The sequence below is a fragment of the Dromiciops gliroides genome, chromosome 4 (assembly GCF_019393635.1).
Source record: "Dromiciops gliroides isolate mDroGli1 chromosome 4, mDroGli1.pri, whole genome shotgun sequence".
NCBI lineage: Eukaryota > Metazoa > Chordata > Mammalia > Microbiotheria > Microbiotheriidae > Dromiciops > Dromiciops gliroides.
Window position 1 is genome coordinate 314,313,138 of NC_057864.1, and position 16,606 is coordinate 314,329,743.

At 38.9% G+C, this 16,606-nt stretch overlaps 1 protein-coding gene across 1 annotated transcript in view; it reads right to left on the reverse strand.

Moving 5' to 3' along the window:
• The window catches only part of MDN1 (midasin AAA ATPase 1), a 173,275-nt gene that overhangs the window by 51,909 nt on the left and 104,760 nt on the right, over window positions 1-16,606 (reverse strand). The window contains exons 50-63 of the mRNA XM_044000235.1: window positions 16,338-16,451; window positions 14,907-15,039; window positions 13,695-13,810; window positions 12,894-13,027; window positions 10,796-10,953; window positions 10,388-10,508; window positions 9,586-9,796; window positions 9,250-9,481; window positions 8,602-8,725; window positions 7,437-7,604; window positions 5,651-5,865; window positions 4,389-4,776; window positions 3,655-3,764; window positions 2,271-2,976 (exon numbers count right to left, since the gene is read on the reverse strand). Coding sequence (XP_043856170.1) covers window positions 2,271-2,976; window positions 3,655-3,764; window positions 4,389-4,776; window positions 5,651-5,865; window positions 7,437-7,604; window positions 8,602-8,725; window positions 9,250-9,481; window positions 9,586-9,796; window positions 10,388-10,508; window positions 10,796-10,953; window positions 12,894-13,027; window positions 13,695-13,810; window positions 14,907-15,039; window positions 16,338-16,451 — 2,930 coding nt within the window. The remainder of the gene's footprint in view (window positions 1-2,270; window positions 2,977-3,654; window positions 3,765-4,388; window positions 4,777-5,650; window positions 5,866-7,436; window positions 7,605-8,601; window positions 8,726-9,249; window positions 9,482-9,585; window positions 9,797-10,387; window positions 10,509-10,795; window positions 10,954-12,893; window positions 13,028-13,694; window positions 13,811-14,906; window positions 15,040-16,337; window positions 16,452-16,606) is intronic.

The following is a 16,606-nucleotide window of genomic DNA, read 5'->3' on the forward strand; positions in this document are numbered from 1 at the left end:
CCCACATGTACAAAAATATTTATAGCAGTACTCTTTGTGGTGGCAATGAATTGGAAATCAAGGGAATGCCCATCAACTGGGGAATGGCTGAACAAGTTGTGGTATATGAATGTAATGGAATACTATTGTGCTGTAAGAAATGATGAGCAGGCAGATTTCAGAAAAACCTGGAAAGACTTAAGTGGACTGATGCTGAGTGAAGTGAGCAGAACCAGGAGAACATTGTACACAGTAACAGAAACATTATATGAGGATCAACTGTGATAGACTTAGCTCTTCTCAGAAACACAATGACCCAAGACAACTCCAAAGGACTCATGATGGAAAATGTTTTCCACATCCAGAAAAAAGAACTGTGGATTCTGAATACAGATTGAACCATACTGTTTCTACTCCCCCCATCCCCTTTTCAGGTTTTTCCCTTTTGTTCTGATTCTTCTTTTATAATATGACTAATGCAGAAATATATTTAATGTGATTGTACATACATAACCTATATCAGATTGCTTTCTGTCTTGGGTAGGGGAGAGGGAAGGAGAAAAATTTGGAACTAAAAATCTTAGGAAAACAAATGTTGAAAACTATCTTTACATGTAACTGGAAAATAATAAAATACTTTTATTATTTTTTTAAAAATAGTCTAGGCATAAGGTCGTAAGGGCTTTCACTAGGCTGGCAGCTGTTTTGAGCCTAGAGAAGAGGATGTACACATGAATTGTGAACAAAGAAATTATAATAAGATTTGTCAATAGACTAGATAAATGGGATGAGTGTAAGGAGCTAAGGATGACACTTTGAATTTAGGCTACTTACTGGGAAGATGGTGATGCCCTCAACAAAAATAGAAAAAGTGCAGAGTACGAGAGGTTTTGTGAGGACACGCTGAGTATGAGATGTTTAGGTAACATCCAATTAGAGATGTCGGAAAAGAAGCTGAAGGAGCTCAGGAGACTAGAGCTGGGAAGAGATTTGGGAATCACCTACTTGAAAATAGCAAGCGAATCCATAGAAATGATGCAAACACCAAGCAAGAAAGTATAGAGTATAAAACCACAGGGAACACAAAAGGTTAGTGGGCATGACCTGGGCGAAAAACAGAGCAATGGTAATTGAGAAGGAATGATCAGGTGGCGCAGTGGAAAGAGCACTGGCCCTAGATTCAGGAGGACCTGAGTTCAAATCTGGCCTCAGACACTTTACACTTAGTAGCTGTGTGACCCTGGGGGCAAGTCACTTAACCCTCACTGCCCCACAAAAATATATTTAAACAAAAAAGAAAGAAAGAAGAGAGAAGGAATGTTCAGAATTGGAAAACAAAAACCAGGAGAAAATATTATGAGGAAAATCTAGAAAGGAAAAACTATGTACAAGACAGTGTCTGATGTTGTCAAAAGCTACACAGGAGTCAAGAAGGAAGAAGATTGAAAAAAGTCCAGTAGATTTGTAGAAGTAAATTCACAGAAGGTTAAAATAACTCCAACAACCTTTGGTCTGTCTGTAGCATTTGAATCTGATATACTCTTAAATCCCTTCTAGTCAGAGATGAGCCAGCTGGTCAATATTTAACAATCAATTCCCTGGGGGATGGGGGATGGGGAGAGAGAATGTATGCAGTGCCATTTTCATTTTAATCTGTATTATCAAAATTTTCTCCATAACTTTCAAGTCTAGGAAATCCTCAAAACAATAAATTAAGTCCTAATTTATGGAATTTGTGGCCGATTTTCAGACTGTAAATGCTCACAATGAAAATGTCATAGTTGGCTCTTATAAGCCAGTCTGAACTGGCTCCAGCTTCAAGTCTAGAACATTATAATAAATTAAGCAGAATGTCAATGCCTTGAGAAGCAACTGTATTATTTCTGTCTTTGTATGCCCAGAACCTAAAACAAGGCCTTATGAATAAAAGACACTTAATTAATGCTTACTGAACTGAATCCTACTGAACGACCATGATGTTATGTAATTAGCTAACTTAGATTTTTGGCCCATGGTTTGTAACTTCAGGGGGTCCACAAAGTAATTCTGGAAGAAAAAACCCAAGGCTGAGAACTGTTTAGTCTACAGATGGCATTCAGCCTGATGTAACTCATAAGAACTTAAGTGATTAATCCCAGACTAATGATTTATTAAATTCTTTTCTACTAGCCAAAATATCTTTTAATGCTCATAGAACACCAATAACATCCTTCATATCCCTTTTGCTCCTTATTTTCCCAAAAATTTAAGGATGAAGAAGGCCAGGAACATTCAGGCGGAACCATCCTTACCTGACATATATGCCTAAAAAGCATCAAAGTTTTCTGGTCCATTTCTCCTTTACAAAGTACATGGGATCGAAGGTAAAGCAAAGCATTCATCAGTAGCTGCTCTTGGGTTGGACAGGGTTTCTGGTCCTTGCCTTCTAACTCATGCCCAACAGAATGTTTCACAGATACCTTCTTAAGTCCCCGGAGCACTTCAAGCATCTTTACAGAGCACAAAGCATCTGCATGGGAAAAATAGGTGGGAAAGGTGGAGCCCACAGAAGGGAAGGCCAGCAGCGAAGTGACCAGGGAACTCAACTTGTCCGGACAGACCAAGCCACGGTGGAGCACGGTATAAACTTCAGAGGCAACTAGTCTCATGCCATGCTGCATCTGCAAAATGGCAGACTGTAATGGAGCCACAGCATCTGGGTACAGAGCATATTCTTCCATTAGCCGTTTCCTAAACTGGTTCTGTGACTGCTGCCAAGCAGCCTCCTCCTTCAGTAAGTTCTGTGTTCCATGGGATGACTTAGACATATCTGCTCGAAGGCTTTGCAAAAGACGGGTGAGCAGATCCTGGACTGATGAGATTCGAGAAATGCTGGTGACATAGTGGCGAATTTCCTGGAGCATTGATTCGTAAGAGGGAACTCGAGGTCTGAAGGCCTGTTTTTTCAACAGGCTGCTTATCTGTTCCTTCAGCTGTTGTATCCTTTGGCATAGTATTCTGATGGTAAATGAACAAAACAGGGTAAACCAATAGAGGAAGGATATAAATTCCAGGAAAACCAAAATATTAAGGCAAATAGATACAATACCTCCTGAGGCAGCAGACCTATAGCTGACTGTAAGGGAAATCCAAATTAAGTGCAGAACCAAGTCCTATGTTTACTATTAGTGGTGGCTCTTATCAAGGTCACCCTAAAATTTAGTTTCAGACATCCTGTTTAATTATTATTTTGAAAGATGAGATGGGGTGGGGAAGTGAGACAGAATCCATACCAGGGCTTCCCTATTAAAACAACAGAAAGATGCTATGCACAGCCAAAGAAACAAATTCCCATAATGGCCATGTTCAAAAAGGCTTGTATTACTCTGCATTTTGAGTTTAAGTCGGGATTTAAACCAAGACCTTCCTGTAACCATGAAAAGCAGCACTGTGTCAATTACCCCACCCATGCTGTCTCTTCTACTTAGGTACTTTATGTACCTAAAATCCTCCCACTGAAGACATCCTGATCTAAGCATTCTCCAAGAGACTAACTCTTCTATGTTTATGATAACTGATAACTGCCAGATGGTGTAAAAACAAATATTGCTACTCTTGAATAAAACCAAAAGGAGACTTTGCATTTCCCCCCAAGTCACTGTAATTACACAACAAACTATTAGTCAGCTGTATTACCTGATGTGGGGATGAGAATAATTGTTAACAATTTCATCTTCAAGATCCCTTCCTGTATGAAGCTGTGACAAGAGGTTGCGAGTCTTCCACTCACACTCAAGCTGATGTAACTAGCAGGAAAATAGGCAAAATGCATAGTAGTAGGTAAAAGTTACATATGCTGAGTATCGTGACGATCTATAAAATTTGGGTTCTCTCTAGGCAATAGTTTATGTTTTTATAATAATAAAATGTTTTATGAAAGGGTGCTTTTTAAAAGGGCACAAAACTGAATTGCTAATCGTTTTTTAAGAATGTGACATTCTTCCGTTTAAAAAAAAAAAATCAATGCCACTGATCTGTGATTGGAACAAAAACCACAGTAGCCAGAACATCTTGAGTTTGCGATCACAAGAGAAGAGTGGCTAATAATGTACTCTACTCTCTATCATCATATACTTTGAGATTTCAGTTTGTGGGAAATAGTAATTTCAAGAAAGAAAAGTATTTCCTGAATCCTCACCTCCCAAAAACCTTACAAGGGATCAAAAAAAGAATAACTGTAGAATCACATTCCACCCACACTCATTAAATAAACTTTTCTCTCTGAAATGAATATAACAGTAGCAAAAGCTGAGTTAGCAACTGGAGTCCAAAGGTAACACCCATGTTCCCATCTCCTCAATCCACCTTTCCCTCTCAGAAGACCTCATCCCATGGGGGCCCACACCCTTCCAATTCCCAAATTCCTGTACCTCTTCCTTGGCATACTTGAGTTTGTATTCCCTTTTTACTGCAGGATCAAACTGCGTGTAAGGAAGCCATGCTTGGACCTGTGACAAGCCCAGGTACACCCACAAGCTCCCTCGCTCAGCCACTTCAGATATGTCTTTCCTGCTCTCTCCTTCTCCAAAGAGGTGCCTCACACACGTTAGCAAGAAACCAGGAAGCTCTTCTGGCAGCAGCTCCTGCCCAATCATGTCACCAAGAGTCCTGCACACATGCTGGAAAGTCCCCCTGTCTCTGTTTGGCAGCCTGCTGCATTGATTCATGTACTCCTGCTTCCAGGGTGCTGGGACCAGCTCTGCCAGGGCCAAAAGGAACCTGTACAGCATCACCCACTGGAGATGGGAATCTATGTTTCTGAAGGAGGAACAGATCATCAACAGATGTTAACAATCAGGGAAATGAAGCAGGTGAAGGCTGAGGGTGTGTGTGTGTGTGTGTGTGTGTGTGTGTGTGAGAGAGAGAGACACACACACACACACACACACACAAAGAGAGTAAGTGCACATGTGTATGCATACACAAGCCAAAAATGGCTACAAATGAATGAATAACTTAGCACTGGCTTTTCCTTATATAGGGAACAAGTTTGTATTCATCACTTATCCTCATGCTCTCCTTTGTGAACATCATCAGTAGGTGACATTCAAGAGTGTGTGCTGAGCAAAGGGAGAAGTCTATGGTACAGTTTTTTGTTTTTTTCTTGGGGGGGTGGGTGCAGTTTTTTTGGTGTGTGTGTTTTCCTTCCCTTTATTTCAGAGTGGTAGAAACCCTGGCTACTCCTGGAACAAGGAGACCTAATGGTTATGGCTGTCTACTGTCAACCCCAGCAGCAGCTCTGACTATTCTGGGATGCTTCCCACAATCTTTTTAAATTTGATTTTTATTTTGCCCAATTAAAAAAAGAATCTATTTTTTCACACACACCACATGCATTATAAAAAGAAAAATGCATACTCCAGAAATCCAAATTCCCATGCTGGTCATATAAAAAAACATATGTCTCATTCAAAGCACAGAAATTTAGAAAGGAGCTTACTAGTAACTAAAACCTGTGCTCTCATCATCAGTTGCAAAATATTCTACCCAATGGAACTAACCAATAAACTGGTGAAGAATAAGAGCCATCTCTATGCAAAGCATTGTGTGAAGAGAAATAATCAAGAACTCTAGGAGGCCTGAACTAACCTTGGAAAGACTATATGTAAAAATTTAAAGGAGGAGGAAATACCTCAATTCTGCCATGGTAGGAACAGCCATGTTGGTCCAAAGAATAGTGTTGATATCCTTAAGCTGCTGGGCTCTCTCTGCCCATTCTCCAAGGGTGACATGGGAAGAAGAGAGGACAGAAAGGCCACTGATGTCCCAGGGGCTTGACCTACAGCTGCGGGTCAGGACTTCAAAGAAGCACTTTGAGAAAACTGCTCTATTTAAAATGCCTGGTCCCTGAAAGATAGGAATTAATGGTACAATATCACTGTTTCCAGACAAGCTCAAATTCCACAAAAGAATGCTTTTATTTCTACACATATTTTGCTAATAAGCCATTCTGAAAACAGGAATGGCTAGGATCTCAATGAAAGGAAATCTTCCAATTATACTGCTTTGGGATTAGAAAATGTTTGTTAGTCACTACTGGCTTAGTCATATCAAGGTCACAAATGTCACTTTATAGATAAAAATTTTTCTAAAATAATACATTTTTATACTTCAGTTCTCAAAACAGAAAAGTCACGGAAAAATATATAAAAGCAAGCAACAAAATTCTTTATCATCCATAAAAGAAGAGAAGAGAGGAAAAAGTATTAAGAAGGGCTAACTACCCTAAGTTCACTCTTCCCAGGGATTTCTCATAACGGGCTTCACCCTCTCATCAGCTGGCTCTTCCCAGAAACTCCATTTTAAACAAAACAACCGGGCCAAACTAGTCTTTGCACTTCTCCATATTCTACTCCTGAAATTTCTCTACAATCCCCTTTCTTGCTCTCCCCTTTCCAGGTTCCTCATTTGTGTCATCTTCCTCCATCAGAATGCAAGCTCTTTAAGGAGCGAGACCATCTTTCTTTCTGCTTCTATTTGCATTCCCAGCCCTTAGTATAGTGTCTGGCCCACAGCAAGCACTTAAATGCTTACTCTCTTGACAAGAAATCAGAAAAGCTACAGGTCTGGACATGGATTTTTATATGAAAATTATCTAAACAATGAAAAGTCAAGCAAACATAAGATAGGCAAAGTTCCATATTAGGTATTAGGTGCTTACAACTGGAATAGAGAAATAGAAAAGAGAAAAGCATTCCCAGGATCTGATCACCATCCTGTTGGGTCAACATTGCTTATTTTCAGTTAAGACAACTCCTATTTGTTAACAACAGCTGACATCTATGCTGCTCTTTAAGGTTTACCAAGTGTTTCTGCCATAACATTATCAGGTAGTTAGTCTGAATATCATCCTCATGAACTCTTTCCTCATGTAGTATCCTCTCTCCAAAATGATCTACTTCACTGCTTTGTCTTTACTTCCTTTATACTTTTTCTAGATAAACTTCTTGTTAATCTCACTATAATCTAAGTTCCTTGGGAATAGTAACTGATTCTTTTATTTGTATTCCCAGTATCTGACACATAGTCAAGGCTTAATAAATGCTTACTGAATATTTTTTAAATGAGGAAATTGATGTTTAATGACTTGCCCAGGGTCATAAAACAAATTAACAGAGCCCAAATCACATGCATTCAGATTGAATCCACACTGGACTCTTGCTACTACACCAGTACCTCTAAAACCAACCACCAAGAAAATATTAAATAAAAACGAACAGACTATTCAAATGGCTCTTCAACTTGAACTGTGACAGTTTATTATTGGCATTTAATTAACCTGAATTAATGGTGCAGTCTTAGCCTCTGGAACAAACAAGTCTATACAGACCGTCACAGTGCTTCAAAAGCATTGGCAGAGGTCTTCACATTTTCTACTGTGAATAATGACAAATTTAATGACTTTTATGAAAACAAACCTTCAAAGACGGGTCTAGAGGTTGAGGAATTTCCTTCCCCTCCACATCAAGGAGAGGTTTCCAAGTTAACCAATACTCTGGATCTGTACTGACAGTACTGCTCCAAAAGGAGATAAGGGTAGAATTAAAGAGCTCAGACCACAAAGAAGTCATTTCTTCAGTTGATCCCTGGAGATAGAAAAGGAAAGAAGACAGAAAGTTGTGACTTCCCAGCTCCCAGAAAGTTTAGGAAAGATTTTAGTTGTCACATTTTTAAATTATATTAGTCGTCGTCTTCTTTTGGGGGGTGGGGGGGGGGGGTGGGCAGGGCAATGAGGGTTAAGTGACTTGCCCAGGGTCACACAACTAATGTCAAGTGTCTGAGTCTGGATTTGAACTCAGGTCCTCCTGAATCCAGGGCCAGTGCTTTATCCACTACACCACCTAGCTGCCCTATCTTGGTCTTCTAACAGAGCTGAGGCCCTTTTGTCCACTGTCCCAAAGCTCTCTTTCCCTGTTTCTCTATTGTTTCCTGGTGATCTCGATCACTTTACATAATTTGTTAATACTTAAGTAAAACTGTAATGCTTTCTTCAATAACTTCACCATGATGTTAGGCAGATGCATTAGGAAAGGCCTAAGAAAAGCAGATACTAAATAAATATATGGCACCTAATAATGGAATTCCTCTATTGAAAATGAAGAAAGAACTCTACTAGCCACACTCCTATCTGCCAAGAGAATGAAGAAATTATCACTCACGGGTCAAGATGGCTAGTGGAATTTTTTTTTCCAACTGAGGTGAATGTACAATTGAGCTCTCAAATTCAGACAAAGTGAATAAATAATACAACAGCAACACCAGTGGTGAAACAAGACAGCTTCTATGGTAGGCTTTAATCATGGAAGTCAACTCTAACTTTCAGCAGACCTTCTGAATTACATTTTGAAGATGAAGAGACTGTTGTCCAGCCCTCAAGCTACAACACTTTACACTATGTTTTTTGGAGATCAAATTGATAAAATATTCAGGAGCCAATCACTGCACTGAAATGAGTTTTCCTCTAAAAAGGGAAGGGAATGTTAGAGAAAAATCTAACCTAAGAAATGAATCAAATATTGCTTAAAATCCACAAGCTATACAATTAAGAGGTTTTGTGTGCTTTTTAAAACACAGCATCATTACCTTATGGTCCATCAGATACCAAAGACTTTTAAGTTGCTGAGACGCACTTGGTGTGTACTTGAGACAAAATGCAATATGGTATCTTAAGTCATGATCCACCTTCCTTTGTTGGTTGTTGCAATCCCTGATTAAAAATAAAGGGAGAAGGTTGGGGGAAAAGGGCATAAACAAAAGGATATTAGCTACTGGGGATGAAGAGGTGGCTCACACATTCAAAAAAATCACTGAGTAAGGTTATTTTATTTATTTATTTGGTGAGGCAATTGGGGTTAAGTGACTTGCCCAAGGTCACACAGCTAGTAAGTGTTAAGTGTCTGAGGCTGGATTTGAACTCAGGTACTCCTGAATCCAGGGTCGGTGCTCTATCCACTTCGCCATCTAGCTGCCCTGGTTATTTTAAAAATTAACAAGTCTGCCTCAAAGAGCACTATGAATTTTTGAAAATTAGTTCAGCAGAAAGCTATAAATCTCTAGTTAATCTTCAAAGCTTCTCTTTTCTTGGCTGGTGACCTTGTACTTTCCCTCCCACTGCCCTCAAGGTCAAACTTGTGTACTCTATTTTAAAATAAGGACATTGCAAGTAACAAGGCAAAGCAGCCCACAGAGACTAAAATGCCTAAAAGGAATTTAAGAGAGTCTAAGACATACCTTCTCAGAAAAGCATGAGACAGAATGTCCGTTGTGACCCTGTACTGCCACAGCACAGCCAAGTACTCCATACCTGGCCACAACTGAACCTTCCTGGCAAGGGGAATCAAGGAAGCTGCCTTAGGCTGGCAGGTAATAGCATTTTCCGGACGCTTCTTCTCTAGGCAACCAATTGAAACCCCTTTGGTTTTAAGCTGCAGGCACTGTGCATTCACAAGGTTCTTCAAAGTGTCTGAACAAAAGAGGCATACATTTTGTTAACCTCCAGAATATAGTGTTCAAGGTGACATCCATGTACCACAAACATTTTCATCTAAATACCAAATAATGGCCTACCTGGGTTGACATCTTCCAAACAATTGGCTCTGAGGATCAGTCCCCAAGCCTGCAGTAAATATTCCTTCAGTGTATACTCATCTGCAGCCACTTGCAAGCGAATGATCTCATCCCTCCTACCACCTTCCCCCAGGGCAGGTTTCAATTCCAGGATGCTAAGTGATTTACTAAGTACATTCAACTGTTCAAAACACTCCACCACCAGTTTATCCTACAACAAACCAAAATCAGAATTATTTACTGCAGCAGAGCAATACAGGTCTAATTCATTGGTTTAACCAAGGAAAAATTCCCTTGGTTCATTCCCCATTGTTTCCAGGTAACAGTGACTAAATATTCAGGACTTAAAAATTCATTGAGAGCATCGACCATTTCACATTTATCTTTGTATGCCAATGCCTGGCACACTGTAGACACTTAATAAATGCTTTCTGATTGACTGATTTATTCACCGCTGTAACTCTGAAAATATTTCACCATCTCAAAGAAAAAATAATTACACCAGTGAACTTATAAATCATTAAATTAAAAAGCCATAACTTTTATAAAGAACTAAATTGTTTGGTCCATACTATATGTATTACACTGAAGCTTCACCGGCAAAGGTCAGAATGGTTAAGTTTATTTCTGAAAATCGTAAGTTAGATTAAGCACTGGAAAAGATCTTAAAAGTTCATCTAATTCACCCCCTTCATTTTACAGATGAGGAAACTAAGGCCCAAAAAGATCTAAGTGAATTAAGGGTTAATGAAAATGGGAAAGCCTAACTAGTCTGTACTGCTACTAACAACAATTTGTGTACCTTGAAAGGAAGAGGTCTTCCCAGGGCCTTCTGCACCTTCTTTATGCTGGCAAAGCCTCCCATCGGTCTACCAAGGCAGTTCTGAATGTGCTCTGAGACAGACAGCACCTCTTTGTAATATCTTTAGAGAATAAGGAAAAGGGGAGAGAGGAATAAAACAGAGAAAACCTAGGTGGATAAGAGAAGCTTTTAGTTTTCCATCGAGCATAATAGAACCAACAAAGTATAAGGGGGACAGTGTTCTCATTTAACTCATCTTTCTCTTCACTTAGTGGTTGTTGGGCTCATTATTACTATCACTACTACTGTTGCTGCTGCTATTATAGCACCAACACCAACACCAATCACCACCACTACACCACTTACAAGGGAGGGTGAGATAAAATGTACCAAAAGAAAGGGACTTACTTCTCCTCTTGACCGATCAGTAGCTGGGGAACCCTACCAACCAAATACTTCGAAACCCAATGCCAGTGAAGGGATAGCAGGGCCAAGCCTTGTGAATCCACTTTGACCATATCAGACACTGTCCAGAACCGATCACGCCACATCAGAGAATACAAGATCTAAAAAGCAAGACGAGAAGGATCATAGAAAGCTCCCTTTATCAAATACACCGCATCTTGACTGCCTATTCATGTTTATACAAAACAATATGAAATATATTTAGGAACAGTAGAACACACAAAGAAGGCATGGATCTGTCCTCACTATGGCTTCCAAAGTAACTGCCCTAAGCAAGCTTTTAAATGTTGGTCAGGTTACTATTTTATGTGCTAGGTGCTGTCCTAAGTAGTGGAGTGTGGAAACTTCTTTATCTGAGGCATAAAAATATAATCCCAGTGGTACAGTGGGAAGGGTAATCTCTAGGGAATCAGAGGACCTAAGTTCCAATCCTGCCTCTGACACTTAATACCTGAGAGACCTCAGACAACTCATTTAATTTCTCTGAGCTTCAGTTTCATCCTAGAATCACGTAGAAGTAGTATTGCAATGAACTTGACTTAGACATTAAATTCTGCCTCTCCCTATCTTCAGGATGGAGTAAAAGATGGAGCTGGCATCAGTCAGGAAGATCTGGATTCAAGTCTTGCCTCTCTCTTTAACAAAGACAAGTGCTTAGCTCACTTAACTTCTCAGGGACCAAGGTAACTCTAGGAGTATCAACTGCACAACAGGTGCTAATCTACATAGGCAGAGGGAGTTTCCTCACCTCTATCAGTGAAAAAATGAGTCTGGGCCAAAAGAAACCGCAATTCCAACTTCCTTTCTACATACTATTAAAATCTAGTGAGATGTATGACTCAGCAAGCTAAGGCGCAGAATGGGATGTTTTTTATTCTAAGTCTACCACTAGCTGCCTAAATGACCAAGAATCAAGCCTGGCTTTATCTTCTCCATTACAATAGACTATCTCACCCTGTGCTAAGAACACTTCGTTCTGAGTTCATTTTTTATGATGGCAGTGTTCAAGGTGACCAACATTTAAGCAAAAAGACAGAGATGCACATTTTCAAATACTGTTTAAGAGTTCTGATGAGATAGTCCAAGGTCATCAGGCTACTTCTCCCTGTGTATGCATCTTAATAAATGTTAAGAGTTGGGCAGCTAGGTGGCGCAGTGGATAGAGCACTGGCCCTGGAGTCAGGAGTACCTGAGTTCAAATCCGGCCTCAGACATTTAACACTTACTAGCTGTGTGACCCTGGGCAAGTCACTTAACCCCAACTGCCTCACTAAAAAAAAAAAAAAGAAATAGTTAAAAACACTGTGGGGGCAGTTAGGTGGCACAGAGGATAAACCACCAGCCCTGGATTCAGAAGGACCTGAGTTCAAATCCATCCTTAGATACTTGATACTTACTAGCTGTGTGACCTTGGACAAGTCAATTAAACCTCACTGCCCCAAAAAACAAAACTTTAAATTTTGCATAATATGCAACCAGTGTAGACTTGAATCCAGTTCCAGCTGAAACTGGTTATCTAGCATAGTGCACCTTATACATAAAAAATAATAAAAGTTTGTTGAATCTGGCCCTTACCCAATGAATGAATACCTTTACTGGTAAGTAGTCATCTAGCTTCAACTTGTACACTTCCAAGTAACATCACTATCAATTATACTATGAAGCCATTAATTCTATTTTGGGCAATTCTAATTGTTAACAAGTTTTTCTCTTATAGTGGGAAGACACTATGCTCCTTATAACTTCTATTCATCAGTCTTACTATTCTCCTTTGGAGACAGGCAAATAACACTAATTCCTCTTCCATAAAGTAGTCTTGAAAATACTTGAAGATGTCTATCATATCCCCTGAGTTGTCTCTTCTCTAGGCTCCTTAGTGCTTTCAATGAATTGTTATGGCAATGGGATGATGCTTCTCTGTCTTGGCCCCTACTCCTGATGCTGAGTAAAGCCTGTCAATTCCCCCTTTTCAAATATAATACCCCAAAGTGAATACAATACTGAAGATATGCAAGGCTTAAATATACTTGGTTCTACTCACCTTAATCAGTTTAGCATCAGATAACTCCATCTGAGAAGACTGCACTGAGTACATTATCAATGAATCACAAAATTCAAAGAAAGCAGCAAGATGGACCACAATTTCATGGGGCAAGCTCTGGTAATTCTCTGGATCTTGAAGATCACAAAAACAAAAATTCCATATGTTTAATAAAACTATAGTGACATAGAGACTCAGTCTTGATCTTTATATTGCCTAAATACTGTGGTTACTGAAACTTCTATGATTTTTCTGAAAATGAAATAAGCAACCAAATCTTTGCCTCCTATAATTTTGAGTCCAGAACACTAGTAAAAAGCAGAATGAATCTCAAAAATAACAGAATTGCTGGATACAATCGTGGGCCTAGGGTAAAAATAACCAATTAGGCATTCACAGGTACTTTTCTGATAAAGATGATCAAGCTCTTGGAGAACATGTTCCTAGGACAAGTAGCTTCCACTTTCTTTTAAAACTAAAATGTCCCAAGGGCTATCCTGAAGGCTTCTAATGAAGCTGAATAATTGGCCAGTAGAACAGTTCCTTAAGTATTCTACAATGTGTACAGAATCCCTGATAAACTGAATAGGATTTTAGAAAATCAAATGGAAAAAAATTATTTTTCCATTTTCATTAAATAGAAATTTCTTGCTTTTATAAAAATACCAGAATTCTACCTTTGTGGAATGTTCAAAATAAATATTATTCAGATTAATTAGAAAAAGATGTTGAACCCTAAAATGATTTAGCAAACAAGAATCAAAGTAAAATTTGACAATATTAGCAAAGTTAAATACTCACCTTTCTGGAATTCTAAGGACATTCTTAATGCACTATTCTTTGATTTCTTGCCTGCAGTGGAAATCAAGTTGGCTTCAGTAAAAACCCTTTTTTCCCGGTCCAGGTATAGATTTGTCCTTTAATGAAGTGGGAGGAAAAACAATAATTTAAATCTGCTTATTGCCAATTTACACCTCTAAATTACTATCTACTAACCCACTCTATCCCAAAAAGGCCTGGGTGACTGAGTATGTTCTGAGTAGTATATCATTGTGGTACAATGTATACAGAGTACTGGCTTTGGAATCAGAGGTACCGGGTTCAAATTATGTGGCTATTAACCTGTGTGACCTTGGTCAAGTGATTTAACCTATTTACAGGCCCCAGTAGCTCATCTGTAAAATTAAGGAGTTGAACATGTCTTCTGACTATAAAGGCTGATGATTCTGCCTTGCTGGATTCCTTTTTGCAAATTTTGAACTAATCAGATCAAAGGATAACTAACATCCAATATAAAATGGAGAAAGATCATAAGGTCATAGATTCAGAGTAGGAGAGATCAGTTAATGTAAGTTTCTTAGAACCACAAACTGCACCAAATATACAGATGAAACGCAAGCTAATGGTTACAACAACAACAAAAAAACTGAGAAAAAGAGGATCAAATAGCTAAGTACACTGCTCTCGCTAGAAAATCTACAACACATACATTCGAATGACAGTGGGCCAGTAACATCTTCTTTGTATGAGTAAGAGAAATTTATATGCAATATACATATAAGACATGTGTGGATATGTCTAATGTATTTAGGGGGAAAAAGTGAAACCTACTGTTAAATTTTTAAACAAAGATCATAAATCTAAAGAGGAGGTGCCAAACTTGCAGGGCTTCAACATGCAGCCTGCAGGGATCCATTTCTATTTGAGTTAGACTCATCTTGAAAGGTCTATTGAATACAAAAGCAGATACACACACACACACACACACACACACACACACACACACACACACACACACACACACACACACACACGATATGTTAAGCCTTTTCAACAGATCAAGCAAAAATCATCTCACTAGTGAGTACAACAGCAAAGGTTGAGTGGCAAATAGGCTGAGATCAACACACTACAATAAAGGTGTACTTAAGTAATTCTATATTAGCTATCTTTGAAGAAGCTGCAACATGCAGGAAATAGATACAAGTATCCAGTGCTGTGGTCTTCACCTACCTGTTTGCTACAGATTCCAAACGCACGAGGATCTTTTCGGTCTTATTGGATTCTGTATCAAAGTCCATTGAGTTTCTTGTAATATCCAAAGCCTGCATATTCCATCGGGGGTCCAGTGAAATCAAAGATTCATCTAACAGTATGGCCACAAAAGAAAAAATAGTATTAAAGTAACATCCTTTACCCAATAGGTTTTTCAGTTATCTATATTTTCTATTGTTTTATCCAGATCATAAGAAGCAACAATGGAATTGGGTGCTACAGAAAAAAATGTTTATAGCCAAACACGAAAATGAAAGCATTAAAAAAACAAAAACACTAATATATGCTTCAAAAGCCTTTTTTAAAAATCCAGGGGCAGCTAGATGGCACAGTGGATAAAGCACCGGCCCTGGATTCAGGAGGACCTGAACAAATTTGAACAAATCCGACCTCAGACACTTAACACTTACTAGCTGTGTGACCCTGGGCAAGTCACTTAACCCCAACTGCCCCACAAAAAAAAAAAAAAAAAAGAAAAGAAAAAAAAGAAGAAATATCCAAAAAAAGTCTTCCTGATATTTCTTTTGCAAATGCATATGTTATCTTAAAATGCTGAAACTATGCACCATGTCATGATTTCCTTTGGTGGACATTTCAATAGGTCACATTGCCAATTATAAAATGATCTCAAAAATCCAGGAACCTACCAAATAGTCCCATTTCCTGTTGTTTTTTGTTAACAGTAGCATCTGTTACCTTCTGGTCATTGAGTGAATTACTCATGACTACTCAGCTCTCAGCTTTACCACTATCTGATCACTGGTTACTTTCAGGTAAGAAAACTGTATGGTAGGTTGTATAAAACTAATGATAGTAGCATTTGGTTTTTTGTTTGTTTGTTTTTTGGTTTTTCTGTGGGGCAATGAGGGTGAAGTGACTTGCCCAGGGCCACACAGCTAGTGTCAAGTGTCTGAGTCCAAATTTGAACTCAGGTCCTCCTGAATCCAGGGCCAGTGCTTTATCCACTGCGCCACCTAGCTGCCCCCAACAGTAGCATTTGGAAAACCATAGCTCAGTATCAACTATAGAAGTTCAGTTTTTAAAACAATATCTATCAGGGCAGCTAGGTGGTGCAGTGGATAAAGCACTGGCCCTGGATTCAGGAGGACCTGAGTTCAAATCCAGCCTCAGACACTTAATACTTACTAGCTGTGTGACCCTGGGCAAATCACTTAACCCCAATTGCCTCAGCAAAAACCAACAATATCTATCACTCTTTTAGAAACCAAAGAAAAACTGATCACTTCATATAAAAATTGAACTTGTAATATTCAGAGTTTGAGAGTCAATACAAACTTTATTATGTTTAACATTCTGCAAGGTTTTTATTTCTTATAATTCCATGGAAGAATCTGCCCAACCCTTCCCCCGAAAGGTGAAATAAAATACCTGTCATATTTGGTTGTATTTTCTTGATAACATTATTGATCTCAGCAGAGAGTGGATTAGAGTAAAAGTTTGTCAGGGATGTAGCACCAGATTCTAGGTAAGTCTTTACACACTCTACAGGTAGGAGGGAAAAAAAAAGGCTAAGAAACTGAGCACATCCGACAATAAGCATGCAATCAATTTCTGAATAAAGTCAACCAGGTACACATTAAGCAAAACACAGATATTCAACTATTCTAGTCATTATCATGGAAATATAGAAAAAATGA